Source organism: Pistacia vera, unplaced genomic scaffold (assembly GCF_008641045.1).
Source record: "Pistacia vera cultivar Batoury unplaced genomic scaffold, PisVer_v2 Contig406, whole genome shotgun sequence".
NCBI classification, from domain to species: domain Eukaryota; kingdom Viridiplantae; phylum Streptophyta; class Magnoliopsida; order Sapindales; family Anacardiaceae; genus Pistacia; species Pistacia vera.
Window position 1 is genome coordinate 62,238 of NW_022196231.1, and position 27,888 is coordinate 90,125.

A 27,888-nucleotide genomic window follows, 5' to 3' on the forward strand; every position below is an offset into this window, starting at 1 on the left:
GACTCGGACAAGCACCCCAGGCATGCCAAATTGCAACAGTGAATAAATCAACTCCTCTTTCTCCTACAAACCAAACTCAAAATTCCAGGAAATTTCCCCAATAAAGCCTACACTCTTAAACCCAAATCCTTCAAAGATTTTTCTCCCAAAATTTTGAAAAACTTACCAAAATCGTCCCAAAAAATTGAGCCTATCCTCAGAATCTAGCCAAATCTAAAGATATTGCCTCAAACCTCTGAGAATTCCACAAAATTCAAAAGAAATCAAAAAGGAAAAATCGATACTTCAAACCGCCCGAAGAAAAATGATTATAAAACACGTCTAACTAAAGGAAATTAGAAACAGTGAAAAGAAACCAATTTCTATACAGGAAAAGAAATTTATCGTGAAGAAATCGCTGGAAACTTCTGAAAAAGCTTCGATGGTGACCGAAGGAAATTTTTGAAAAAAATAAAGAATGAGGTGAAGACAAAGATGAATAGTCGCTAGTGGGTTTCTTCTCCTTTTAATTACCCAACCTGCCAAGACAACACGCGACAGCAACCAACTGGCTATGACTCTTCAATTTCCCGCTTAAAAGAAAGAAGAAATCATGATTGTACACGTGTAATACGATAGGACTGCCTTGGGAATCCTAATGTCTCATCTCCTACTCAAAACACAGGTAACCCTATAGTACACGTGTCCCACTCTCCTAATGCCACCCCATTACACTTAGACAAAGCTCGACTCAACCAAGCAAATTGACTCGTCTCCCAATCCAAGAAATGGATAAGACTTTTTTAGAGCAAAGAACGCATAGACACTCGGCCTGACAGCTTGAATAAGCTTATTCCCTATCATTCGGTTCGGTTCAACCGACCGAATGAACTTAGCTTTAAGGTATGTTTCTTGCACCCAATCGCTTGGCTCAATCGACCAAGTGGACATAGCTACTATTACTACACCTCACGGTTTAACATTCGGCTAGTCCAACTGAGTAGACTCAGCTACATAAGTTTGCGAAAATATAGTCAACAGTCTCCTTACAGCTTTCACCATGAAAAGACATCTCATTCAGCCAATGAGGATACTTGACCGACCAGGCAAACCGCCTCTCTGTCTGGTTAGCTTTCATCAGACCATCTACTCTCCAAGCTAAAGACTCTTTAGCTTAGAGAGTGGGGGGCTGACTATGTGGGTCTAAAATCATACGGGGCCTTATCAAGCCCAAACATAAATGTTCCACTACATCGGCCTAAGGTTGTGATCCAATTTCAGTTGGATCAGCACCAGAGCTCGTGACTTGGGCCAAACCGCAACCTCCAGATCCAACTTTCTTCCAAAATGGGCGACTCCAATGGCCCACCTAAGGCCAAACCCTCCAGACCAAGGTAAGTACCATTCTTCCTGTTTTACTTTATCCTAATTCGCCCAAGATTCTGTATCTTAGGCAAATTAAGACTCATGTTACTATTAAGTCAAGTGAATCAGGATCTTTCCTATTCACGAGACCTTTACCCTTAAGGATTCAGAGTCTTGTCAGGATACAAAGACCGAACAACTACTATATAAACAGAGGTCACTCCCTTGTTTAGGCATTCAGCCTCAATATCACCTACCAACACCCAACTCTTACTCCTAAGAGCTATCCTACTATGTTGTGGTTCTAGTCTCCGACTTGACCTCTGATAACATGTCCTTCCTTTACCCTCACTAAATTGCTTCATTCAACTTTACTGACTTGAGCATCAGAGTGCCTACAGTAGACACCATACTAGTGTCCAAGTAACCTCCACGCTTATTTGCTTTGTGTGTAGGTACAGTAGATTGTTAGTAGCCTGAATCTTATGGGATTAGACCATATTTTCGCAACCGTAGATTTTAGCATCTACACCTTGAAAAGTTTATTGTAGTTGAGATAGAGAGAGATCTAAATTCGGATTATTAAAAGCAAATTAATTAAGTGGTGCAAATTAATGTGGTTTCCAATATCAATAACAAAGCAATATCTAACATGGGCTTTAGAAAGGAGGTTCATGAGTGTGTTGCTGTTGTGTTGTCCTTTAATATGAAACATGTCTTGAGTCCTATTCGTCCCCCCACCCACTATCTTTCTCCTATCATTCCTCAACAATTGTTAGACTTAAATCAATGCAATGCCAAAAAATTATTTAATTTGTTCTTCATTAATTACTTATATATATGCAATTTACTACAATTATATCCCTACCTAATAGCAAAGTAAAAACTGGCAGCTCCAATGGTTTCTCTAGACAACCAACAAGAAGAAGTTTTTCATTAGTTCTTGATAGTCCAATCAATGGCAGGATAGGATAAGGTATTGATACTATATCGATTATACCATCCATCTTGCTCATGGCAGCCTATTGTCAACATAAAAACATCAACATTTGAAACAAATAAATAATTATGACTATAGCAAACAAATATGCTTATAGTAAAATACCTTTATCTCATCTTGGTTACTACTAACGAAAAATGAGTCAACACCAAGATGATCAATAGCTTCCTTCTTCTTGTTAAGAGAATTACTAATCACAGTCACCTTAACCCCCATAGCATTTGCAAACTTGACAGCCACATGGCCAAGCCCACTAGGGCCAACAACACCCACATGCATGCCAAGTTTGTCCAGTCCATAGTATCTCAAAGGACTATAAACAATAATTCCAGCATAGAGGAGAGGGGCACTGGCATCCACAAGTAAATCATCTGGAATAGGGATTACAAAATGCTCATTTGCAACCATAATGGCAGAGTAGCTTCCATGTGTGGTGGCTCCATCATAGTCTTGGGTGCCTTGAGTAGGTATAAATTTTGGACAGTAAATATGGATTTCGCTGGCACAATTGTCACAAGAGTGGCAAGATTCGACTATGCTTCCCACGTGCACTCTAACTCTAACTTTGAACTTTTCTACCTTGCTTCCAACCTCTATCACTGCTCTAACAATCTCATGCCTGGATTATGCAATTTGGTTGTGTCACATAAATTTTACATACAATTAAAGAATTGTTGAATATTTGATAGCATGGTTCATCATTTTTGTTAAATTATATTTCTTTAAGAATCATAGGTGTCTTAGTTTGGATATATATACCATTTAGATTGATTTATGAAGAACATTACCCTGGGACAATAGTGTATATGGAATTGCCGTTGTTGAAATGATGATATTTTGCTATAAATGTAACTAAAATTCAGTTTAGTTTTGAAAACCTTTTGGTGCCAAAGAACACTCTGTTTTGCCTTGTATTTTGACATGTGTGAGTAGCTAAAGTTGATGTGTTTTTAGTGATGTGTTTAGGTGTACTCAGTTGTGATTAAGGCTTGTGTTAGTTGTAAACTTTGGTTTAAATTTCAAATTTGTAAATATTTCTGCAAAGTTGGTGTAACAGTGGACTGTTTTTGTTGTATAAATTTGCAATGTTAATATAATGAAAATGCAGAGCTTTCTCTCAAAACATGTTTCTCTATCTTTTCGTTAGAATTCTCCAGCCAATACACCTACAAATGGTATCAAAGCCATACAAGAAAACCTGAAATCTCTCCCTCCCATGTTCAATCCTTCATCCTATCTCAAGAACTTCTTTGTTTCAGACTTTATATTTTCTGCTTCAGACCTCTAACCTGACCGATGGTTGCTCAATCAGACTTGATGTCACCTCCAGATTTCAATGGTGAAAACTATCACATGTGGGCTGTAAAAATGAAAGCTTTCCTCCAGGGCCAAGGCTTATGGCAATATGTAGAAGAGAATAGATAGCCAACATAGTTGGGACCAAATCCAACTCTAAATCAGATCAGAATCTTTGAAGAAGAAGTTGCTAAAGCTCTGAAAGCCTTGTCCCATATTTATCCTGTTGTAACAGACCTTGTATTCACAAGGATAATGGCATGTGAAATTGTAAAAAAGGCTTGGGACAAGTTGAGAGAGGAATTCGTGGGAAGTGACACTACAAGGAATATGCAAGTGCTGAATCTAAGAAGGGAGTTTGAGATGTTGAGGATACAAGAATCTAAGAAGGTGAAAGAGTATGTTGATAGGCTGATGAGTGTAGTCAACAAAATTAGGTTGCTTGGAGTAGAGTTAACAGATATGAGAGTTGTGGAAAAGGTTTTGGTAAGTTTGCCCGAAAGGTTTGAGTCCAAAATTTCATCTCTTAAGGACTCAAAGGATATGTCACGGATCACTTTTACCAAGTTGGTCCATGCATTGTAAGCACAAGAGCTAATAAGGCTCTTGAGGCAAGAAGATCCAAGTTAGGGTGCAATGATGGCAACTCACAAAGGCAAGTCTACACAAGGGAACAATAAGAGATATGCTGGTGACAAAAAGGGGTAATGGTCAGTGGGGAAAACCAAGTGGGATGAATGATTATCCATCTTGCTCTCACCGCAAAAAGAAAGGCCATTCGGAGAAAAGGTGTTTGTTTAGGTCAGGGATACAATGTAGGGCCTGCAAGCAGTTTGGCCACATAGAGAGGCTCTACAAGAACAAAGGAGAGCAATCCCAACAATAAGCTCAAGTGATTGATGATCAACAACCAGAGCACAGGACAGAGCAACTGTTTGTAGCTTCCTGCAGTGCAACACAAACAAAAAATGAAGGCTAGCTAATTGACAGTGGATGTACAAACCACATGACACCAAACCTACAGAACTTTGTCAAATTGATATCAGTCTAGAATCAAAGTGGGAAATGGTGAGTTTGTGGAAGCAAAAGGAAAGGGAGATGTTGTTATCCAGACACCAATAGGTACAAAACTCATTTCCAATGTACTTTATGCACCAGAAATTAGTCAAAGCCTCCTTAGTGTAGGACAAATGTTGGAGAAGAATTATGTTCTGCATTTTCAAAACCAAACCTACCAAATCTTGGATAGTGAAGGGTGTGAACTCATAAGGGTAAAAATTGTGGGAAAACGCTTCCCTATTAAGTGAGAAAATTTTGAAGTTAGAGCTTATAATGCTAGGGTAGATGAGTTTGAAAAATGGCATAAGAGATTTGGCCATTTCCATTACCATGACCTTAAAGAAATTCATACCAAAAAATTGGTTCAGAATCTAAGAAACTGAGGTTGTATGCCCAGCTTGTCAACTTGGCAAGTTAAGTAGGCAACCCTTTCCCATAAACCAAGCCTAGAAAGCTGCTAGAAAACTTCAGCTCATTCACTCAGATGTGTGTGGACCTATGGAAACTTTATCATTAAGTGGAAGTAGGTACTTTGTGTTGTTTATAGATGACTGGTCCAAGATGTGTTGGGTATATCTTTTGAAGCAAAAAAGTGAGGTGGCTAGTGTGTTTAAGAAGTTTAAGCAACTGGTGGAAAACCAAACAGGTTAAACCATTAAAACCTTGAAAACTGACAATGACACTAAATACACTTCTTAAGAGTTTGAGCAAATTTGCAAGGAGGCTAAAATTAGACATCAGTATAGTAGCCCCTACACTCCACAGCAAAATGGAGTTAGTGAGAGGAAGAACATGTTATGGAGATGGCAAGGTGTATGGTTGCTGAGAAGAAGTTGCCGAAGATTTTTTGGCAGAAGTTGTCAACACTGCAATCTACTTACTCAATAGGCTTCCCACAAAAGCCTTGATCAACCAGACTCCTTATAAAGCCTAGTATGGAGTCAAACTAGCAGTAGACAATCTCAAAAATTTTGGGAGTATGTACTATATCTTAGTTCCAACAGCAAAAAGATCCAAGTTGGATGATAAGGCCTTGATTGGAATTTTCATTGGCTATAGCAGCCAATCCAAAGCTTATCGGGTGTATGTTCCATAATCCAAGAAGATTCTGATCTCTAAGGATGTCAAGGTAGATGAGGATGGAGTTTGGAATTGTGAAGAAAGCAAAGTTGATGTAGAGACAAGACCTTAATGGACAGAAGCTGCTGGTGATTAGATTTTTGAAGCAGATCAGAATGATGCAGAAGAGGCATTAGACCTTTAGTTGAGGTTTATGAGAGGTGCAACATGACTTCACTTGAACCAACAAACTACTATGAAGTAGAAAAATCAGAGGCTTGGAGAGTTGCCATGAAGAAGGAGTTAGCAATGATTGAGAAGAACCAAACCTAGAAACTTATGGACAAACCTTATAATAGAAAAGTAATCCAAGTTAAATGGATTTTCAAGAGGAAACTCAATCCGGATGGCTCAGTTCTTAAGCACAAAGCTAGGCTGGTTGTCAAAGTTTTGCTCAACAATATGGAGTTGATTTCTTGGACACCTTTGCACCAGTAGCTAGGCATGATACAATCAGATTATTGCTTACTGTGGCAGCTCAATTTGGCTGGAAAATTTTTCAATTGGATGTTAAATCAGCCTTCCTCAGTAGATGTCTGAATGAGGAAATATATGTTGAACAGCCAGAAGGGTACTAGATCAGAGGAAGTGAAGATAAAGTTTACCTCCTGAAGAAGGCCTTATATGGCCTGAAACAGGCTCTAAGGGCCTGGTATAGTAGGATTAATGGTCACTTAATAAGCTTGGATTTTGTGAGGAGTCCAAATGAGCATACTTTGTATGTTAGAGAAGTTGATGCGGATGTGATGATTATTTCCTTGTATGTTGATGATCTTCTTGTGACAGGGAGAAACTTGCTCAATTGGAGGAGTTCAAGAAGTCCATGCTCAATGAATTTGAGATGACTAATTTAGGAGAAATGTCTTATTTCCTCGGGATTCAAGTTCATCAAAGTTCAAATGGGATTTTTGTCAACCAAGAGAAGTATGCAAGTGAAGTTTTAAGGAAATTCAACATGGAGAATTGCAAACCAGTGGACATTCCATTGGTTCCTAATCAAAGGCTTTCAAAAGATGATGATGCATAGAATATTGATGAAGGGTTGTATAGGAGTTTGATTGGTTGTTTGCTGTATTTAACAGCAACCAAACCAAATATAATGTATGCTACAAGCTTGCTGTCCAGCTTTATGAGTCAGCCTAAGGAAACACGCTTCAAAGCTGCAAAAAGGGTGCTAAGATATGTAAAGGGTAACACTAACTTTGGAGTACGGTTTAGAAGGTCAGAAATCTTTGAATTGGTGGGATTTTCTAACAGTGATTGGAGTGGTTCAATAGAGGACATGAGAAGCACTTCAGGTTATGCATTTGCTTAAGAAAAATCTTGGAAGATTTAAAGCTGAAACAAAGAAATCCTACTACAATTATGTGTGACAATCAATCGGCTATGGCTATGGCTAAAAATCCAGTTCATCATGGATGAACTAAGCACATAAAAATCAAGTTTCATGCGGTGAGAGAAGCTAAACAAGATAGGGAAGTTAAGCTAGTTCATTGCAGGGGTGAAGATCAAGTGGCTGATATCATGACCAAAGGTTTGTCCAAAACCAAGTTTGAAGACTTTAGGCTCAGAATTGGTGTTTCCAGCAATAAAATCAACGAGTGTTGAAACAGTGGTATTTTGCTGGAAATGTAACTGAAATTCAGTTTGGTTTTGAGAACCTTTTGACGCCAAAGAACTCTCTGTTTTGCCTTGTATTCTAACGTGTGTGAGCAACTTAAGTTGATGTGTTTAGGTGTATTCAGCTGTGATTAAGGCTTGTGTTAGTTGTAAACTTTGGTTTAAATTTCAAATTTGTAAATATCTCTACGAAGTTAGTGTAACAGGGGATGTTTTTGTTGTATAAATTTGCAATGTTAATATAATGAAAATGCAGAGCTTTCTCTCAAACACATGTTTCTCCATCTTTTCCTTAGAATTCTCCAGCCAATACACCTACAGCCCCAATCGTTTTTTATCATGTGAAGATCACAATGGCATATCCCACAATACAGCACCTTGAAAGTCACGTCTTTTTCTCCAGTTACCCTGCAAATCGGTCTAAATAATTTTTAACACAAAACATCTTCCATGAATCTCCATACTTACGGATCTAATATTTTTAGAGAAAGGTATCATAATCACGTAAGAGAGAAACATGACGGAGAGTAGAGATAAAATTAACCTCCTGGAAAAACTGAAGGGAGATAGAAGACCAGAAGTGTCTCTGGCTGCCCATCCAAAGGCCATCTTTTACTGCACTTCCTCTGTTATTTGCTCCATTAATATCAGTTCTTTGAATTTCTTTAATTTCAGTACAAAATGCCAAATGGGAGCAACAGTGAATGGATAGCGAGGGTATAAGTGGTCAAGGAGCTGCCAAAGAACAATCAAATCTTTATTGTTCTAGTTATAAGATACCAATACGTAAATTATTATCATCCATCTTTGTGCATTGTCATCTTCTTGTTTATTGTAGGGTATGATCTATTTCCTAATTTGTGAAACTCCACTGAGTTGCTTTCAATGGGGGAGATAGGACTGTAGTCCCCTTGATCCTACCAATCTTCCATTGTTTGCCACAAAGATTATGCATACATCTTTTAAATTCATATAAGCATTTGCAAACCAAAGAATGAGCAAGATTGAATAACAATGTATACAATGGGAGATACAAGGAATGAGTTTGATTAAATCAATTGCGCATTTTATCTACTTTTAAGGCTAATCACAAGAAGAGATTAACTAAATAATGCCTAAAAAATTTACAATAAATTAATCAATATAAACCTTATGCTACAGCATTTTGGCGTTATCAAGTTTCACGGGCAGGGGGACCTTCTAAGCGAATGTAATCATACAAAATTCCTTGGAAGGGGCTTCTGCTTCTTGACTGAGTTAGATAGATTGTGTTGTTTCCTCTGTAAAGTTTATTGCTTGGAACATTGATACTATAAAACCTGTACAACCCATGAATTCCATGTCTGGCAATGGCGTTGTCCTTGCCGATTAGCCCTGTGGTGAAATGAGGTTTTTCGACATTTGCATCATTGAGTCGAACCTGTAAAACCATTTTAAAAGTTCATTAGCAGAAAATTAATATTGAGATGAATTGGTTTTGCAGGTGGCAGAAAGATATGTATTATACCTGTAATTCAGAGTCAGTTGCTGATGCCAAGGCCACTTGAAGTGTGTAAGGTCCTGGATTATCAACATATGGAAGCTCAAACATAATCTGCCATGTGGTTGCTTGATATGTCCTATTTCCTATTTCCCTGCAATGCATTACTAGAAATTTAGAAACAGGCCCTGGAAAATTAATAAGGTTTCCAGACCCCATAAAATTAAAAGGTAAAAGATGAAATAAAAACCTGGTAACATGAGCAAAGAACCACTCTCGAGTATAATCACTAACGCCGACGGTGTACTTGAGGTCATCGTTACGATAGATATCTGCATATTGTTCCCATAGTCCGTATTGCCTAAACCTGCAGATCATATAATTTTTTATGGAATCAAGCCAATGTAGTGCAAGAAATAATATGTAACACCTAAGTTTTAGTATGGTATTAGCAAACTACTTGTCCATGGTGTCCTTAGTGTACAGTCGGTTCATGAGTGTTGGATAGGGGTCCGGCACGAAATACTCAACAGCAGAGCGATCGGGAACGCCAATTTCCCACAATGTAGGACCATATCTGGGAGGCCTATACACAATGGCTCCCAACTTGAACTTAGATCCTGTGTTAAACATGTCAAAGAAGCAATTAGTCACGTGAAAGTAGAAATAGAACTGTTGCTACAGTGATTGGCAAGCTTCTCAATATTATTCTGACAACATGGGCCTGTTTAGATTTTATTTGCTAATATTTCAGATTGGCCCATAAAATTTCATTATAAAGTTAGGCCCATCGAAAATTATATTTTTACCTGCTTTGACGGTAATATTAATGTCATGCTTATAATCTCCAACAACTCCAGGGACCCATGCATACAAATTATAGTCCCCTTCTCGAACATTTTTAATGAAGAAATTCCCTTTCTCGTCAGATTGTGTCCAGAACTGATAACCCTGATCAAATAATATTATACAAAATTATTAGTTCCTCATTCCACTTTTAAGCACAAAATATATAAAATTAAAAAAAAAAAAAAAAAAAAGCATCAAATTAACCTTCGTTTCTGTTTGCCATGATCTCACGTCTCCAGGTGCTGCCAATCCCACATAAGCATATTTTGCCCCTATTATACTCGAATTGATATATCTAAAATAAAAACAAAACAAAAAAAAATAAGTAAATATCTATGCATAATTTAAAGGAAAAAAAAAAACCCATATTGCTATATTTTTTAATAAAATTATTACCGGTCAAAGACTTGTAATTGACCAGAAACGTTTCCTCTTTGATATGATTTAGGAAAATCTTTTGACCGAGGGAAATGATATGGCCAGCTTTCAACTTCTTTCCACGCCTAGTAAGAAGAACCAAAGAGTGTGTTGATAAATGTTATTAGTCAAACTATAATAAGAATGATTGTTTTAATATATACCTGTTTTTTGGCATCTTTCCAAAGATCTCCATAGATATCTCCCTTAGATGAAACTTTGTTTAGATAGACAAACACAGGACCCATTACTTTTTTCCAGGGCTCTCCATTCCGATATTTTGTATCTATATCCTTCCCACCATAATGTGTACTGGTAAACATCTGCCAATCAACATTCCCAAATTTCAGAAACATAATATATTGTAGCGAGACTAAAATACAGGGTTAGATGTGGTGAGACTTACAGATAGAACGGTGGGGCCTACATGGGAGGTGAGATCTTGCTTGATCGGGCCAGATGTTCGGAATTCGGCACTGGGTGTGATCATCCAGAAACCCACTGGTGGATCAGATGATATCCACCCGTGTACTTTATTATCTTTGCTTTCCAACGAGTACTGGTACTTGTCATCCACCTGACCCACAATCAAAAAAAGCATTCACGGGACTTAGAATATTGAAATCCAAAACAGACATACAGACAAAAAAGCATCCATCTTCCGACTCCTTTAAAGCACTAAAGCAGCGGTTTCTAATTAAATTATCACAGAAGTCTTGAAGGAATCTTATCAAAGCTTTCTGTGCGGAATTTTTCGTCATATGGTTTCCAAAAGTTGCCCATAACTTGAACAAAAAGCTTATCCACCACTAACCATTTTGCCTAATTTAATAATAGCTATTAATTGAAGCTTCAAGAAAGTATACCTCTCCTCTTAGTTCTGGATTAGTTGGATTGGTCAAGAGAACAGCTTCAGGGTAGGCAAGAGGCTGACCCGTTACACGGTCTTCGGGCATTGGCATTATTCTTTGCCTCTCGTCTGATATTGCCATATAACGAAACCTGATGGATATTTATTTTTTGTTGAAAAAGATCAGTCTCTTTGATAATTGAATTTCTTAAAATTAATGAAACTCGTTTATTACTTGTCTTTTTGGAGCTTGAAAACGGCTCTAATTTGATCCATGTCGACATCGGGCCAGCCTGGTTCGCGTTCCAGAATGGCATACGCATATAATCCTGAGACACCGCGCCGCATTATGTACCTGTGGAGGTAAATTAAACCGATATAAATAAACTAGAATTCCTGGTTTGTTTTGTCTTCATTTTTAAGAATGTTAGGTCCTACACTTCACCTTTTGTCTACATTTAAGGGAACGTTTGATCTATGTCGAGAACTATTCCATTTTTTTGAGAATGAAACCTCTACTTGATTTTCATCTGCCACAATCACCCTGAAGTTTGTTGCTTCTAATCTGCATTTAATATAGACAATTTCAATATAATCGTGAACTCTTTAAATAATTTTAGTAAACATAGATTCAAGAGAGAGAATTTATTTACTTGTCATAGGTTCCTTCATCTCCTGGCTTATACCAAACCACGTCCCAGTACCTAAAATTTATAATTTTGTCAATCACAGAGAATTTAGTATAAGAGTCGGAGAAGGTAAGCTAATTAATTAACCAAGTGTGTTCGTACCCTCGATTATCTTGTTTGTTTTCTGTTTCCAATACATTATCAATTCCATTATACTTTATTGCTATGACTTCACCATCTGGGCTCGACAGAGTGACTTGAACTAGCCCATTACTCATTATCACCTGAAACAATAGATTTAATTAGCAAAGAGGCTTTCCTGAATAGTAAAAACGCGTAATTATTTTAAAGTATTTGAAGCTGTCAAAGAGTTATATAGAAATATAATTGAAGATTGGTGAAACGTGGCTTTACCTCTCTACGATTTTGTGTATTCAATTTGACAGCACGGGACGCGACTAATTCTCTGTCATTGATACTCCTCAGTAGTTTTCTGCAAACAAACAAAGAGTGTTTGGCAAAAAACGTCAGCCAACAACCAAACCAAAGAAAATGGAAATAATAATAATATTTGTTTTGGCAACGTTAATTAGAAAGCAAAAACAAATGAAGAATTAATGAGCACTGTAGTCAAAATGGTATTTTAGAAAAACAAATTGATTGGTGAATTTTTCAAGGCGAAGTGCATGTTTTCCATATTAGAACTTAATGAACGCTTGGACTTTATCAGCTACAAGAAAATGAACCATCAAATTGGAATTCAATGTTTTCACACCATTGTACTCTTCGTCTAAGGTGAAACTCAGTTATGCCCCGTGGGTTCTGGTTGTTGGATCAATTATCAAGCTTTTTGGTTCACGCCTGTAAAACTTTTTCGGTGGACAGAAGAATGGGACAAGAAAATTCGTCTTTACGTGGGAACACAAACAAAATAAAAGGCAAAACAATATACGAATAAAGGGTAGAATTCTACGCAAAAAAACTTCCAACCTATTCAACCCAATTAGTATACGAGTCTATTAAAATAAAAACTTGACTTCTATTATTCTTTTCAAAGGCTGCCAAATTTTTACGGCATATTTTCTTTTTTTCTCTTTCAAACACAAAAGCAGAAGAAAACATGAAAGGGAAAGAGCAAGAGGGAAATGAGGAAGAACCTAAATGGGGTGTTCTCGTTATTCTCAGAGAAAACTCCGGTGAAGAAATGCAACTGAATAAGCATTGCTAACAACGCAAAAACCCAACTCCATTTAAACTTCCGCCTTACCATCTTCGTTCTCTTGATGGGCAAAACCTGCACTCAGAAACATATACCAAATAGAAAGTCTGTTTCAGCAAGATGAACTCAACTTATAATAAGAATGGCAGGACCGAAGTAGAAACAAATCAAACAAGCCGAGAAAAGGAAAGTAAAAAAATTAAAGATGGCAACTCAGATAGAACTCGTAAAAGAAAATCTGGTAAACATTCTACGATAATAGCAACAACTACCTTGTTAGATCTTGTTGCCTTTTCAAAGAAAGTGAAAGAAAGGAAAGGAGCTTGTTAGCGGGTGAAGTTGTTGTCTTTCTCTCTCTAATCTTCACTAAATTAATTCAGCTTGGGCCCTTGAATGGCTTGATCAAAAACGTAAAGAGACCATGCAATGGCGAAAGGCCTTTAAATAAGAATTCTTAGAAATCTAATAGTTGTTTTGACTATTTCTTACAACGTTGTTGTCACCATTGCCGAATGTCAAAGGTAGTGCTTTTCGTGGAGAGATTTCTGAGACGTCTTTTGGTTCAAGTTATTGGGTAAATTTGTCAAGGGAAAAGTATCACGTGACTATGAAGAAACCTCAAAGTATTCTGTGAAAGATTTTACTGTTTACAATAATAAAAATAAAAAATGTTTAGTTTGATGAATGGTTAGAATTAGAATGATAAATCATTGGTGTGTAACCACCAAACTCTCCTGAGTTAAATGTTTCATGTGATGTTGGGGGGCTTTGCCTTCTGTCCTAATCCATAAATCGATATCATAGGTAGTTAATCCAGGATTAATTTTTCTGTTTTACTCTATAATTGACGATAAACAGTAATTTATTGTGAATTGAAGTTGACAATAGGCAGTAATCGATTCTAAGTTGTGGACAGCCGACAAGATATAGTTTTTGTTACACAAAATTTTTGGTCTTAATTGATAGGTGCCTAATGTTATCAACCAAACAAAAACATAAGTATTAAAAACATGAAGGTCACCAACCTTTTGGAATACATTCAAAGAACATTAATTTTCTCAAGAAACTGATTAGTAACTTATTACTTAAACCATTTGTGAATTTACCAGTAATTGATTTATGTAAATCATTATCCCATCTGAAGAAACTGTTTAGTAACTTATTACTTAAAATTATTTCTGAATTTGTTGTACAAACAGATGTAATTTGTAGTTGAATAATAAACCACATATTATCCCACTAACCTATAATTATTCATCATTGAGCAACTTTTTACACACAAATTGTTACATAACTTTTACTTTACTCTTTATATTGCATTATCTTATATCCACCCAATAAAATCATTCCACATATGTATTAATTTTCAAAAAGAAAAAAAAATCATAATGATATTTAGATAAATAAAAGATAAAATAAATGCATACATAACATGATTTTATTTGACAAATATATAAATAATGCGGTAAGTTCATTAACCTAAATTTTTTTTTTTTCCTTGAACTAAGGGATGACACCTAAACCCGTTAGGTTTAATTAATTACGTATCAGATTGGATTAAGTCTAGCAGGGCTGGGAATTTTCTTGCTTAGGGTTGGGATAGGCTTGAGCCTGGGCACGGCATTGTCAACCCCAACCGTGCATGGTATAGCAACTCGTTTTTCTTCAGGACTTAAGCCTTGCCACGAATCAATTGGACATGTTAACTAAAGATTATATCAACAATCAAAGTAAATTAATGTAATGATCTTCGAGTTGTGAATAGAAGAGTTGTTTTATATTATTTTTCTTTTCTTTCTTAGATGAATGTAAAATAATATAAGCATGCTATCAAATAAAACTTTAATTCAATTTGTGAACATATTGAAGCATATGTGACTCTCCCACATGCGTTGATTTGTTTATTATGTGGCATATTTTAGTATAAATATTATTCATGTTTTATATTTTTGTTAAATGTAAAGTCATTTAATAATTTGTTAAATTAATAATAAAAGTTCAATTTTTAAATATTAAATGAAAACAAAATTTTATTTTTGGTTAACGTTTAAAAGTACTTTTGTATTGTATCAAATATTTAATAAATTAATTATTTAAATGCATCTTTTTAGTGATGATTCACCGTTAGAATAATTATTTTCTCCTGATTACTTTCCTACGATGCACCGGCTGTACGTCTAATACATACTTAGTGTGGACCAAGACTTTAGTAAAACGTGAAAAAGTAGATCTCCCTTTGTAATTTAGTGTAGTCCCTGCTAACAATCCTGCACTAATTGCTCATATAAACCTATTTCATTTCGGGTGATGATCGAAAAACAATCACATACTTTTCAAACCACAAGGACAGTAGAATATGTTAAATTGAGAGAAAGAAAAAAGGCATTTTGAATGGTAACATATTTACATTATCAAATAACATCAACTTAAGTCAAGAAAAATAAACAAAAAGAAAACGTGTATAATATCTTAAAGTTCGGTGAGAATAATATCTCCTACGAAATAAACAAAAAATTACTCCAGGTTTGAACTTTTCTAGATGACCAATATGAGACTTCCACGAATTTTACCAACTTTGAACCATCCTGTCGTGTGAGCCTACCTCACCATTGAAAAGAAAGGTAAAGACCCACTTCAGACTCCTCGTGAATATTTTTCAATTCTTCTCTCTAAAAAAATACAAAACCAAATATAAAATCAACATGGGTTCCACAATAAAACACACACTATATTCATATATCTACAGCGCCGCCCGTGACAAATATTGTCTCATAAATTTATAATTAACTACACCACTATTTCCTGCTTCTTATTTCTTTAACCTAACGTTTAAGGCTACCTATATATTAATAGACTTAAATGTATCTCTACGTAGTGGACCACAACCGGCTACGTGAAGTCAGTGGTCTGCATATGGTTTTTTTTCCCTCTAGAAATTTGAATAGTTTAATTGAATGGTCTACAGTTTTTTGTCAGCTGCAGCATATTGTTCAAAGTTTATTTGGTTTAAAGAAGATTTTGAACAGACTTTTTGGGGTGGTTTAATAATTAGTTTATATTAATTTGAGATTGTTGATTGACCTGGAAACTTCGTCCAGCTATGTCAAAGTTCGTTAGTTGAATGGTGAACTAAGATTGGAAATGCTTGGCGCACATGTCAAAATTTGGTTAGTTTTTCGTGGAGTTGTCAACATTTGTTTTGTTGAACTGGTTGAACTAAAGGGCCTTTTAGTAGGCATCAAAATTGATTAATAATGCACCATGCGTCACTCTTCGCACCTAATTCTCTCTATTTGTGTTCTTATCCTCTACAATAATAATTCTTAACACTATGAACACAAGTTTCATGGAGGATAGGTTAATTATTATTTATTGAAAACGGTCTTAAATAGGAATGACTATTTTTTCTAATGGGTTAAGATGGCTCCTTAACCTATTGAGGGAGGACATATAGGCCAACATTTCAATGATGGGTTATCCATCCCTATATAGATTTCGTGATAGGGAGGGAGAATACCTTTAAATTTCATTAATAATTAAATTTTAAGGGTGCGTCTGGTTCAGTGAGTTTTGTATTACAAAGAATGTTATAATAAATGTGTTTGGTTAGATTGAAATAAATTGGTGATTATGTTATATTAACATGTTTGATCAGGAGGAATCAATTTATGGGTATGTTATATAGATCACTAAATTTGTTTTTTTTTTTTTTTGTAAATATCATTATTTGGATTATTTTTTAACCCCCTATATTTGAGAATTTAGCTAAAACACTCCTATAATAAAAGTTAAAAAATTAACAAAAACACCCCAGGCATCCAAGCGATCGCCGGCCGCCGATCACCACCACTGACCATCGACAGTAGTGGCTAGAACGATGCACGACCAGCCAAATCTGACTATTAATGGCCATAGATGTGGCAGTTAATGACCATAGATTTGGCAGTTTCCGACCAGATCGCCATGAATCTGGCTAGAAATGCCCAAAACTAATTTGGTCAGTCATGCACCGTTCCAGCGTCTACGGTTGGCGCCGACGTTGGTGGCAAGATTCGACCACCGGTCTTGGGTTATTGTTTTTAAGTTCAAGGGTACTTACATCCTAAAATTTTTATATATAATAATAAAATAGCCCATGAATGTTCTGTAAATTGTTTTCAAAACAAGGGTATTATTGTCCAAAATTTTTAATAATTAAGAGTAAAATTGTAACAAAATTAACATTACCAAGTAATTTTAAAATACTTAAGAAAATAGTAGTATTCAGATTACCACCTATATGACCAACAGTAATTTTAAAATATTTTTATTACAGAAATGTAATTATTATAATAAATTCAAATTATTATTTATATTTTTATGTAACATTTTAAAGGAATGGAGTTTTAATGACTCTTGATGAAGAGAAATCAAGAAGATTTTGGGAAATAAATAAATGTTATTGCTCACTAGAAGTTATTTTACAATTTAGTATTTTTTTTTCTTTAATTTTTTGGTCATATTTAAACTTTTTAATTTTTAATATTGCTATAATATGTTATGGTTATTTTTATTTAGAACATTAATACAACATAGTAAGAGTTTACTTTATCATAATACTATTTTTTTTTAATGTGATTATTTATATAACTTATATAGGGAATGAAGTGGATTTGGGGAATGCACTCCCCATGTGGAAATCTTCCATCCCCACCTCGCTTAAATAATATGAGGACCGCGGTGGGGACTTTAAACCAAAATCCAAAATGGGATGGGGAGTGGAGGGCACCTCCCCACTCTCGATCCGCTTCATTATCATTCCTACACACAGATTCTATCCCCAATTGGGAATCTTGTCCAATTTAAAAATGGAGAAACCATCCCTATTTGCAATGATAAACCCAATAATTTTTGTAAGAAGCGTCACGATTAGAATATAATATTAAAAGACATTGTGTAATCATCTAGATTATAAATTAATAGATTGATAGCAATTTAACATAGATTTATAGATTCTTTAATCAATTATACTTAATGCCCTACAAATCCATGTTGTCAACTTGTCATTCCTAATCTTTTGACTAAATTGATCGAGTTTGCCTTTAATATATATAATCGATTTACGATATTTATTTTTTTTCAAATTAAAAAGATGGCTATACCAAATCATTATTAGGTGTCCAAGTGGTCAACTAAGACTTTTGAGTGTATAATTCAAGAGGTCTTGAATTCGATTCATCTCAACTTTTAATAGGGTAGCCAATAAAACTCTTACCCGACTGGATAGTTTCAATGTCCAAAGAGAATAATTGAGGTGTGTGCAAGCTGGCCATACACCTCTTATCATAAAAAATCATAAAAAAAATAGCTATACCAATGAATAGGCTATAGACTATAGTAATAATATATACGAAGTTATGTGTTATTAAATATACATGCTAGACTCTATAGTCCATACGACATTAATTGAATAATTGATACAATAGTAATTATTTTGAAATTGAATGTTGGATTATCTTCGCCTATGAAAGTACGAATTCACTTTTGTTTTGACTTAAATGGCTATATAACAAGATGTTAAAGTTATGATCCTGAACTATCTCAGATAAGCGTGAAGCTTAGTGGTCACTCATATTAGTGTCTAGAGAGGCTCAAACTCACTAGCTCATAAATCTCTTTTTGCTCTTTTACCATTTGATTACCCATTACTGGTTTGGTATATTATATTTGAAATCTAGTGGGTGCATAATCAAACTAAAATCTAAAGCTAGTAGGTGATTAAGTAAAAATTCAACATCAGTGATTATCAATTATCAAGGATAAGCATGTATTTTGCGTTTGGGAGTTCAATTAATATTTGATCTCATTACAGGAGGAATGTCAAAAGCCTAACCACAATAGTTAGTCTAGTGGTAAAGGCTTGGGCTAAGAGTTTGCTTTCCCTGTAGTCTTAGATTCGAATCACAAGAATGATTGTTAATACTGTTGACCACGAACCGTATAGTTTGTCTTATTTTAAAAGTCTTATTTGGGATCAAATAACTATCAGATACACGTAACTATCCGAATACTCTGATAAAAAAAAAAAAAAAAATTGTGAAAAGCCTCGTCAGAGGATCCAAACAAAAAACCTGTATCCACGGGTTCCAAACGACATTAGCCTCCATTAAAACGACATCGCGTAATATGAACATAAAGACAAAACAAATCACATGACTTCAACTATCACACCACATAATGATGCACCTGTGCTTTCTGTCCACGGGCATGAATGAATATGACATTCTTTCATGTCATCATCTAATTATTGCCGTTTGGCCTTTCTCTATGAAAAATAGACACTGATGAGACAAATTTATTGTTTAATAAACTTATATTTATCCCTATTAAATTTTCCTTTTATAAACATGTTTTTCAGCAAAATTAGATTAGGATTTTGTTTTTTATATAACAATAATACTATACTTACAAAAAATCTTACAAATATTTTTATATAAAGTAAGGTATATTTTTTTACTATATCACTTTGTATGAAAATCTTTATAAGAGTTTTTGGTAAATATAGAATTGTTCGTAACCTCTTTATAATGAGTATTTGTTAGTTCGTAACATGACCCTAAAACCCATGTGTTCGTAAACATGTGTTTGATTTTTTTGTAATGAGCTTTTTTTTTTTTTTTTTTTTTTTTTTTTTTTTTGTAATAAACATCCATTAGTTTAAAAATATCATCTATTCAACTTTTCAATTTATCAATAATTTCATCAATTTAATCTCTAAAAAATATTAATTATATAGATTAGTGACAAATTTTAAATGTTAGGTGAATACTAAAATATCATTTCCTTAAACTTAATGAATAATCAAACGATCCATAGAAATGAAGATTAGGGTCGCATTTTCTAAACCAATGATGATCACTATAAAAGGGTCAAACATATGGGCTTCATTTGGTTCACAATTGGGTGTTTTTTGCGAAAATTTTCTGAAAAAAGTTAAAAAAAAATTGAATTGGGCGGGTATTACGATTGTAGAATTTATAAATTCATAAATACCCACTATATTTGTTTATTTACAAAACACCCCCTATAATAAATCTAAAAGTTAACAAAAACACCCCCAACCCAATGTCAAATACGGACGGCCGGCCACCATCGCCGATGGTGGCCGGGTTCACCGTATTGGCGCATGACCGGCTGGATCTTGCCGGTCGTGCACACGATATGGCCTTTGCCCCAGATCCCGGTGGATCTGGCCGACAAAGGCCAGATCTACGCCAGATCTGGCTGTATTTTCTCGTCAACGTCGACCACAAACGGTCGTCATTGATGGTCAACGACGACCGTTTGTTGTCTGTCGTTATAAACCGTTACGGCCAAAGATCTGGCCGTCAATGGCCAGATCTTTGGCGAAAAGGCCAGATCCACCGTGAATCTGACCGAAAAGGCTAGATCTTGCACTACCGGCTAGATTCAGCCGTTAGTGCTCATCCTAACAGATTCCGCCATTTTCCCGGCAGTGGGGCGGAATCTGGTAAATATGAATTACTGGGGTGTTTTTGTAATTTTTTAAAAATATTTAGGGGTATTAATTAAATTATCAAATTTAGGGTTTAAAAAAAGTTGAATAATATTGGAGTAGTATTCCCAAAAATCAAAGTTTTTGGGTATTTACTGTTTAACTTTTTTGGGAATACTAAAGTAGTATTCCCAATTGGCAACCAAACGAGCCATGGAGATTTACTATTGAAAAAAAAAAAAAAAACCTCATTCTATCATGGAACAAACAACCCTTTAATTTTCAACAGTTTTATAAAAATCTAGAAATTCAAATGAATAAAAGCAAACTGAATTAATATAATAAATTTATTTGTAAAAGTTAAAGTTGTTTACTATTAAAAAAAAAAAAAAAAAAAATTCGTGACTTTATTGTTGCATGTATGTTCGGCTAAAAGAGAATATTAGAAAGATGGATTTAATTTTTTTAATGAATTATTTATGATGATGATTGTTGGTTAGTTAGAATAGAGAGATGAAAGAGGATGAATCGATGCTGAATTTTCCTGGCTTGAAGGTTTTCCTTCCCACTTTTATTTCATTTGTATCGCTTCACTTACTGCCCAAGTTTTCTCTTTCTATAAGGGATATATATTATTATAAAGATCAAAACGTTACTAAAAATAACAATTTTCCATGTTTCAGAAATAAGCTGCAATTAAGCTTATCGATCTATCTTTTTTTTTTTTTTTTTTGAACATGTTATATTAAGAAATTTTCATTATTAATTCCTAAATAAAAAGCTTTGTATTAGAAATTGAAATTAAGGTACTAATTACTTACGAAACACTATTAAAAAACAATAAGCTTTAGTGGTAATTAGAATATTGATCATTTGATTGAGATTTCTTTTTCTAAGGCTTAAATACTTAGATTAATATTGCATAAGTACAAGGCTTAAAATGATTGGGTTATAACATGAAAGTGTGGCAAAAGATAAATTAAGGCAATATTTATTGACCGAAAGCATAGACAAAAACTAATGCAAATTTATTGTGGCATAAAACCAATTAATGCTTTAGTTACTTTATTTCAATAAATTTACATAGACATCGATAAGTGAACAGGGTTCATTATCATCAATCATCTACTCGAAATTTTTTTATTTTTTATTTTTTGATTAGGAGTGTTTAGACCAATTTACACATGCTTAACTAATTCTATGGGACTCTGAAACTATCAAATAGGTAAGATCTCTAGTGTTTACACCTATTAGTAATCGAAGAAGGACTTGATTAAGACCTTTTGAGTAACTTTGACTCGAAAGTTTTATTATTAATTAGATTTTTTTTTTTAAATATTTTGGAATTTCAAAGGTCAACGGAATATTCCAATAATTTTTTTTTATCATTCTTGAAAACATGCATGAATATGTTGTGAAACGTAGTTGTAAAATCGTATTAGCATAACCATCCTATGGGGGTGTTTGGTTAGGTTATGTGGGATTACTAGGGTTATGTCGATTCAGGTTATGTCACTCTATTACTTGATTACCACGTTTAGTTGTCAAGTAATATAAGATTTCGGTAATTTTCAAATACCAATAGTAGTTATTGTAGGTAATATTAAAGTAATCTAATTACTTCCATTTTTTTAGGTATTGTATGATTACCAGATAATTTTTTTTTTTTTTTTGTTATAATTCTATCCCTATTAATAAATTTAAGGACAATAATGTCTTTATTTTTAAATTTATTTACGTGAATCTTGCTTTTACCTTTTCACCCCTTAATTAATTTTTTTGACATAATTACCCTTGAAATCAAAACAAATTTCAAGCTTACCCAAGCCGCCACCTCCACCCCACCCACCTGCCACCAGCCAAACCGTCGCCGACCGTTTCGGGAAGTCACCGGAAGTCACTTGGAGTAGTCGGAGTACCCACCATCAGCAAGGACTCCAATATGGTCATTTCTGGTCACATTGATGGCCGAAAAGGCCATATCGGGACCAATTGGTTAAATGGCCAAATCTATTTGTGACCATTTCTAACCAGATTGATGGGTCTGGCCGTTAAGCCTTTGCGCCATATCTGAATGAGATATGGCGGTTAACAACCAAGGATATGGCCATAACAACTAGATCTATTCTGGCTAGATATATCTGGCCGTTAAAGGCCAAATCCATGGTCGTTAATGACCATATCTCATTCAGATATGACCGTCAAGGCCAAGGTCTGGCTGTTATGGCCAAACCCATCAATCTGGTCGAAAATGCTAGATTATTTCTAGCCAGATCTGCTCCTAATATGACATTTTCGACCATCAATAGGACCAAATGGCCATATCGAGGTCTCTTGATCGCAGTGGCTGCTCACGACAACTTTGGGTGACTTCTAGTAGTGGTTACAGTGGGGGGGGGTGATTTTGTTATAAATTAAAGTTTTTATTAAGCGGGGTGTTTTAACTAAATTTGAAATATTGGGGTTTAAAAATTATTTAAATTTAATAATAAAAAAATTATATTAATATTAAAAAGAGGGCATTTAGTAATTTAAATAAAATACCTACCAATTTATTCCTCTTAACCAAACATATTAATACAACACCCACCTATTTATTTAAACTAACCAAACACATTTTTCTAAAGATTCCCACACAATTTTCATAATATAAGATTCCAATAATCCAACATTCCTAGCAATCCACATTCCTTGAACCAAACACATCCTATGTTTCATATTATTATAAACTTACTATTTCACGTTTTAAATGATGTCATGTTTATTATTATTTATTGATGAGAAAACATTACAACACATGTTTAAGATTATATACTGTTAAAATGTGAAGCTAAACCGCAGTGTATCAGGTTATTAAATGCTGCAGTTTAAATGTTAACATTTGAAGCAAAAAACACAGCGTATCAGCATGTAGCTCAAGCTTCAATTCATCTTGCAATCTTGACCGCTGATTAGAGACACATCTAAGGGCTATTATTTCACTTAAAAGTCAAGGTATAAAAGGAGCAGCTCTTCATTTTAACACTACAGTACATAACAACACAACAAGCTCTCTTCTTCTTCGACTCTGTATTTTACTTTGCTAGGGTTGTTTTCAGTTTATTCCAATTCTTGTAATCTTTGTGCAACATTTAGATTGATTAGTAAAGTGGTCCTTCATGGGTAGAGAAGCTTAGGAAGTCTTTCTCTTGAGTTTGAAGGTTATGGTAAATAGTTGTGTTAGATTAGCAAGTGAGTTGGTTGTGTTTGAGATTCTGAAGGTGTACTCTGTAAACGACATTAATCTCTTATTGCAACGAGCCCTGTGTTTTCGGAGCTCAACGTGGACGAGCTTGCTCAGATCTAGAGCAAGTGAACCACGGTAAAATCTTGAGTGTGTGTTTGGTTGTTTTCTTGATTCCTTGTGTGATTGATTGGTAGATTGGTGTTTAATTTAGTCTCAAATAGAGGTGGAGCCAGCAATTCATCACACGGATCTACCCAACTTTGATGAAACTACACCTTAGTAATGCACAAGATGTTGATGCTGTGCAAGATCCTGAAGAAGCAACTTGAAGAGATTGGTGAAGGGTCTCAACAAGGGGACCTTGCACATTATCAGCTTGCAAGGGACAAATCAGGAGGGATATAAGGCCTCCTACGAGATATAGTTATACAGCACCTGATCTATACAGCTCTAATTGCTAGTGGTGAAATTCAAAGGTTGAACCTACCACTTATGAAGAAGCCATAAGTTCTAAGGACAAAAAACAGTGGCTGACTACTATGAGTGAAGAAATGCACTCTTTAAGGTGAACAAGACCGGTCATTAGTTCAGAAGCCTAAGGATCAGAAGTGGTATAGGCAGGTGGCTGTTCAAGATAAAAGAGGCATAAACTCTTCAGACCCTCCAAGATACAAGGCCAGGTTAGTCGCAAAGGGCTACACACAACGAGAAGGTATTGATTTAATGAAATTTTTTCTCCGTAGTTAAATTTAAACAATTAGATTGATGTTGTCTATTGTTGCTCACTATGACCTAGAACAGAGCAATTAGGTGTTAGACTGCATTCTTACATGGTAACTGGAAGAAACTATTTTCATGAATCAACCTATTGGTTTCTTTGATAAGACTTTCCTGAGCATGTGTGTTTACTGTATGCTGAAACAGTCCCCTAGGTAATTGTATAAAAGATTTGACTCTTTTATTGTTGGGATTGGTTTTAATAGGAGCAAATATGACACTTGCTTTTACTTTGCACTTAAAATGACATGCCTATATATTTGCTTTTGTATTTGGATGACATGTTGTTGATTAGTGAATCTAAGTCCAAAATAAATACTTAAAGACCAATTGAGTGCTGAATTTGATATGAAGATTTAGGGTGTGCAAAAAGAATCCTAGGAATGGTGATAGAGAGAAATAGGAATGTAATGACTAAAACTTCACCAAATGTCATATTTGTAGAAACTCACATCAAAGTTTGGAATGTCTGACTCTAAGGTAGTCTCTATACCATTAGCTAGTCATTTCTGTTAGAGTAGATGCCTAGAGCCAATCATTATTGTAGAATTGACTCTTGTAATAATGTTCATTAATCATATAAACATTTTATTCTATATCGTGTAAATCATTATTATTGCAATATGTATTGATATATGTCCTTAGAATGGTAGAACCGTGACGAGGTATCAAGTGTTTCAAATCTTGGTAGTGAGAACCCTATGAGCACATATGATGGCCATTCTAGAAACGTCCGTAGCCCCAGTATTATTCTGAAGTAAGGCCACAGATAATCCGGTAAGGCTATCATAGTGTTGTACGACCTTGTCGAAAGGTAATGACTGATCTCACTTGTCAAGGTTGTTTGGTGACAACCTGGTGCAACACATGGGTGCTTGTTGTAGCAAGATATACCGCATCAAGTTCACTGGACTGACCCACCAGAGGATTCCATATAGATGGTAACCCCAGTGTCTATGGAACAAATCCTCTAACGAATGGTGTGTATGTGATCCTTAGACTTGAGATCACCGGAGCGCCTTGTGCACTGATTGGTACAGTTTGACACTAGCCTAATGCAGTCATATCAGAGCTGTCAGTACGGTGTGATTGGCTGTATCAAGAGTGTATCAAGACTATGGTAGATTGACAGAGGATTCATCACTCTCGGGCATGGGAGAAGTTATCTCACGACGCAATTCAGTATATGGCAATGACACTAAATTTGTGGCTACAGTGGGATTGAGTTGTTGCTCTATCCGATTATAATACGCGTCATTGGTCCGAAACTGAGTATTATATCGAGAGTAACCGAAGGTTGACACTATTTCTATGCCTTCTGTTAGACCGGTCATCACGGTCCAAAATTAAACAAAATACCATAGTTAGCGGTAAGCAGGCAAATCCACAGAGCAAGACTACACCTAATGTTTTTTAAGTAGCGGAAATGAAATTAGCATTGATTAACAAACTAAATACTAAATGCAATAATGAAATAGTGCAATTAAAACTAATAAAGACTTTAATAAAAAATGTTGTCGTTACGGTTTCGGTTCGACACGAACCGACTCACACAATTCTTCTCCACCCTCTACGATCCCCTAAACCTACAAGGCAAGGTAAATCAATGAAATGGCCTCCCGGCACTCTAGGTATAATCTATCATGTCTCACCCGATCACCAGTTCGATTGGTTAAAGACTATCATTAAACGTCGAAAAACACTACAAGGCAATACCACTAGTTGGTACGCGATTAACAATACAATTTGTCACACGTAAAATCCAATCAACCAACTTCACAATAAACGCAACAATAGTAGAAATTAAATAAATCTGAACACAACTCAATTACAATCGATGCGAATTAATGAAAAGCAATATTCATCATTTAATTATTCCAAACCAACGTTTATCATTCAGCAAGTTCTATGAAAACATTAATCATAATGGACAGCAATATTCATCACAAGTTATGCTCAACATATTAAAGTATCGAATCAACATGAAACGAAAACAAAATAATTTGAAGCACAATACTACCAAAGTTCTATTATCGGGCTCATCCAACTAGTCGAGAGCTGATGAGGAGAGTCATGAGTCAATCCCGATCTCGCCTATGCCGTAACAGACAACCGGAACTTAGCCCTCATGGTGGTGATGACGAGGCTGAAACAGTGGAAACGGAGCTGATCATGGCGAAGAGGAGGTAACCGACAGCGATATGATGTAAGAAGGGGCGAAAACGACCAACGGACAGCCCGAATCCGAAATACCGCACTTCGTCGGAAAATGTTAATTTTCCGGTGGGTCTTCCGAAAAACGGTGCGGAAATGGGATCCGAAGGTACCGATGGAAAGCTCTAGTGATGGGGATTCAGATCAGGTCTTGGGAGGTGAGAAGTCGCCGTAAATAGCAGGATCTGAGCTGGAAGATAAGAGGCGCAGCGCAAAATCGCGGATTCCGGCAGCTGAAGCTTGGAAATGCTAGATCCGGCCGTGGGGAAGGAGATCAGTCTTGGGGAGTCTAACCGTTGCCGAAAACGCCAAACTGGCTGAGAATCCAAAGCATCGCGTGTGGAAGATGAAGCGTTGCAGTGGAAGGCGTGTTTCATGGTGGTGAGTGGGAGATGGTGACCGGAGCAAGGGAAGCCGAAACGTCATCGAAAATGAAGATGAAGGGTCGCCGGAGCTTGATCGGAGGTGAAGAGTTTTGGTGGGCGGTAGCCACCTTTCTGCAAACTTGCACTGGAGTTTTATACAAAATTTGGCAAATTTCCATTTGGTCCCTATACGATTGAAACATGACAGAATCAACCCCTTAAAACATGACATTTTACCCCCTAAACAGCATAAATGAGACAAAATCACCCTTAATCCATAAACCACAACCTAATATCAACTCATATACTTTCCAAAATCATTCCAAACACGTTAAATTCATAAGAAAATATCAGGAAGCTATTTTCATGAATAAATTCATAAATTTTTTAATTCTCTCATATACTTCAATTTAATCATACATAGGGTATTTTTATCACCAAAATAGAGTCACTTTCATGACTCTAACCACTCCCCAACTTACTCTTTGCTCGTCCTCGAGTAAAGTTAAAAGACTCTTTCACATTCTCACAAAATCATACACAACCATATTCATCAACAACCAAGATATTCATCAAAAGGTAAGTGAAGAATTTGAACATAACAAACAAACAACACAATCCTAATAATGAACTAAAGTTTCTGTCAAGATTTGCCTATCTCCATTCAAGCTTCTCAACACACATTTCATATTCATATCACAAAGTTAAAATGTCATGCAAAGCTCTCCAACTTATGTACATGCAACATAATGCTCATTTTCCACACAAGATTTTGACATATAATTTCTTTTTCATTCATCACCCTTTTTTTTTTTTCTCTCTCTCTTAACTTTTTAAGCTTTCTAGAAGGTCCGTGTAACGGCTTTAGGTCAATGACCCCAACCAATGGCTATAGGGCATTAAGTGTAGAATACTCCTCGAACTTACTC

The 27,888-nt window shown here is 35.4% G+C and overlaps 2 protein-coding genes across 2 annotated transcripts; both read right to left on the bottom strand.

The window, feature by feature from the left end:
* Positions 1 to 1,912: 1,912 nt before the first annotated feature.
* Positions 1,913 to 8,047, bottom strand: LOC116142259 (probable mannitol dehydrogenase). Its single transcript, XM_031427701.1, has 6 exons — positions 7,983 to 8,047; positions 7,758 to 7,846; positions 3,133 to 3,157; positions 2,450 to 2,963; positions 2,177 to 2,366; positions 1,913 to 2,088 (listed from the first exon to the last, which is right to left on the bottom strand). Exons 1-6 carry the CDS (start codon positions 8,045 to 8,047, stop codon positions 1,913 to 1,915), a joined length of 1,059 nt encoding a protein of 352 aa, XP_031283561.1.
* A 375-nt stretch (positions 8,048 to 8,422) lies between these two features.
* On the bottom strand, positions 8,423 to 13,303 carry LOC116142225 (probable rhamnogalacturonate lyase B). The gene is made up of 17 exons (XM_031427661.1): positions 13,155 to 13,303; positions 12,821 to 12,957; positions 12,078 to 12,156; positions 11,826 to 11,947; positions 11,688 to 11,738; positions 11,480 to 11,599; positions 11,270 to 11,389; positions 11,051 to 11,186; positions 10,591 to 10,761; positions 10,349 to 10,507; positions 10,164 to 10,270; positions 9,972 to 10,062; positions 9,728 to 9,869; positions 9,379 to 9,538; positions 9,169 to 9,285; positions 8,946 to 9,072; positions 8,423 to 8,858 (listed from the first exon to the last, which is right to left on the bottom strand). The coding sequence occupies exons 2-17, from the start codon at positions 12,931 to 12,933 to the stop codon at positions 8,613 to 8,615; spliced, it is 2,061 nt and encodes a 686-aa protein (XP_031283521.1). The 5' UTR covers positions 12,934 to 12,957; positions 13,155 to 13,303; the 3' UTR covers positions 8,423 to 8,612.
* Between the last annotated feature and the right edge of the window lie 14,585 nt (positions 13,304 to 27,888).

What these genes read in the sequence shown, in the direction of transcription:
- LOC116142259 (XM_031427701.1), bottom strand. Translation starts at nt 8,047, where the DNA reads ATGGCCTTTGGATGGGCAGCCAGAGACACTTCTGGTCTTCTATCTCCC. An exon ending in CCCTTCAGTTTTTCCAGGAG is followed by an intron (nt 7,847 to 7,982) that starts GTTAATTTTATC and finishes ACCGATTTGCAG; the next exon opens with GGTAACTGGAGAAAAAGACG. An exon ending in GTAACCAAGATGAGATAAAG is followed by an intron (nt 2,367 to 2,449) that starts GTATTTTACTAT and finishes TGTTGACAATAG; the next exon opens with GCTGCCATGAGCAAGATGGA.
- LOC116142225 (XM_031427661.1), bottom strand. Translation starts at nt 12,933, where the DNA reads ATGGTAAGGCGGAAGTTTAAATGGAGTTGGGTTTTTGCGTTGTTAGCA. An exon ending in ATACACAAAATCGTAGAGAG is followed by an intron (nt 11,948 to 12,077) that starts GTAAAGCCACGT and finishes CTATTGTTTCAG; the next exon opens with GTGATAATGAGTAATGGGCT. An exon ending in TAGGCCCCACCGTTCTATCT is followed by an intron (nt 10,508 to 10,590) that starts GTAAGTCTCACC and finishes GTTGATTGGCAG; the next exon opens with ATGTTTACCAGTACACATTA.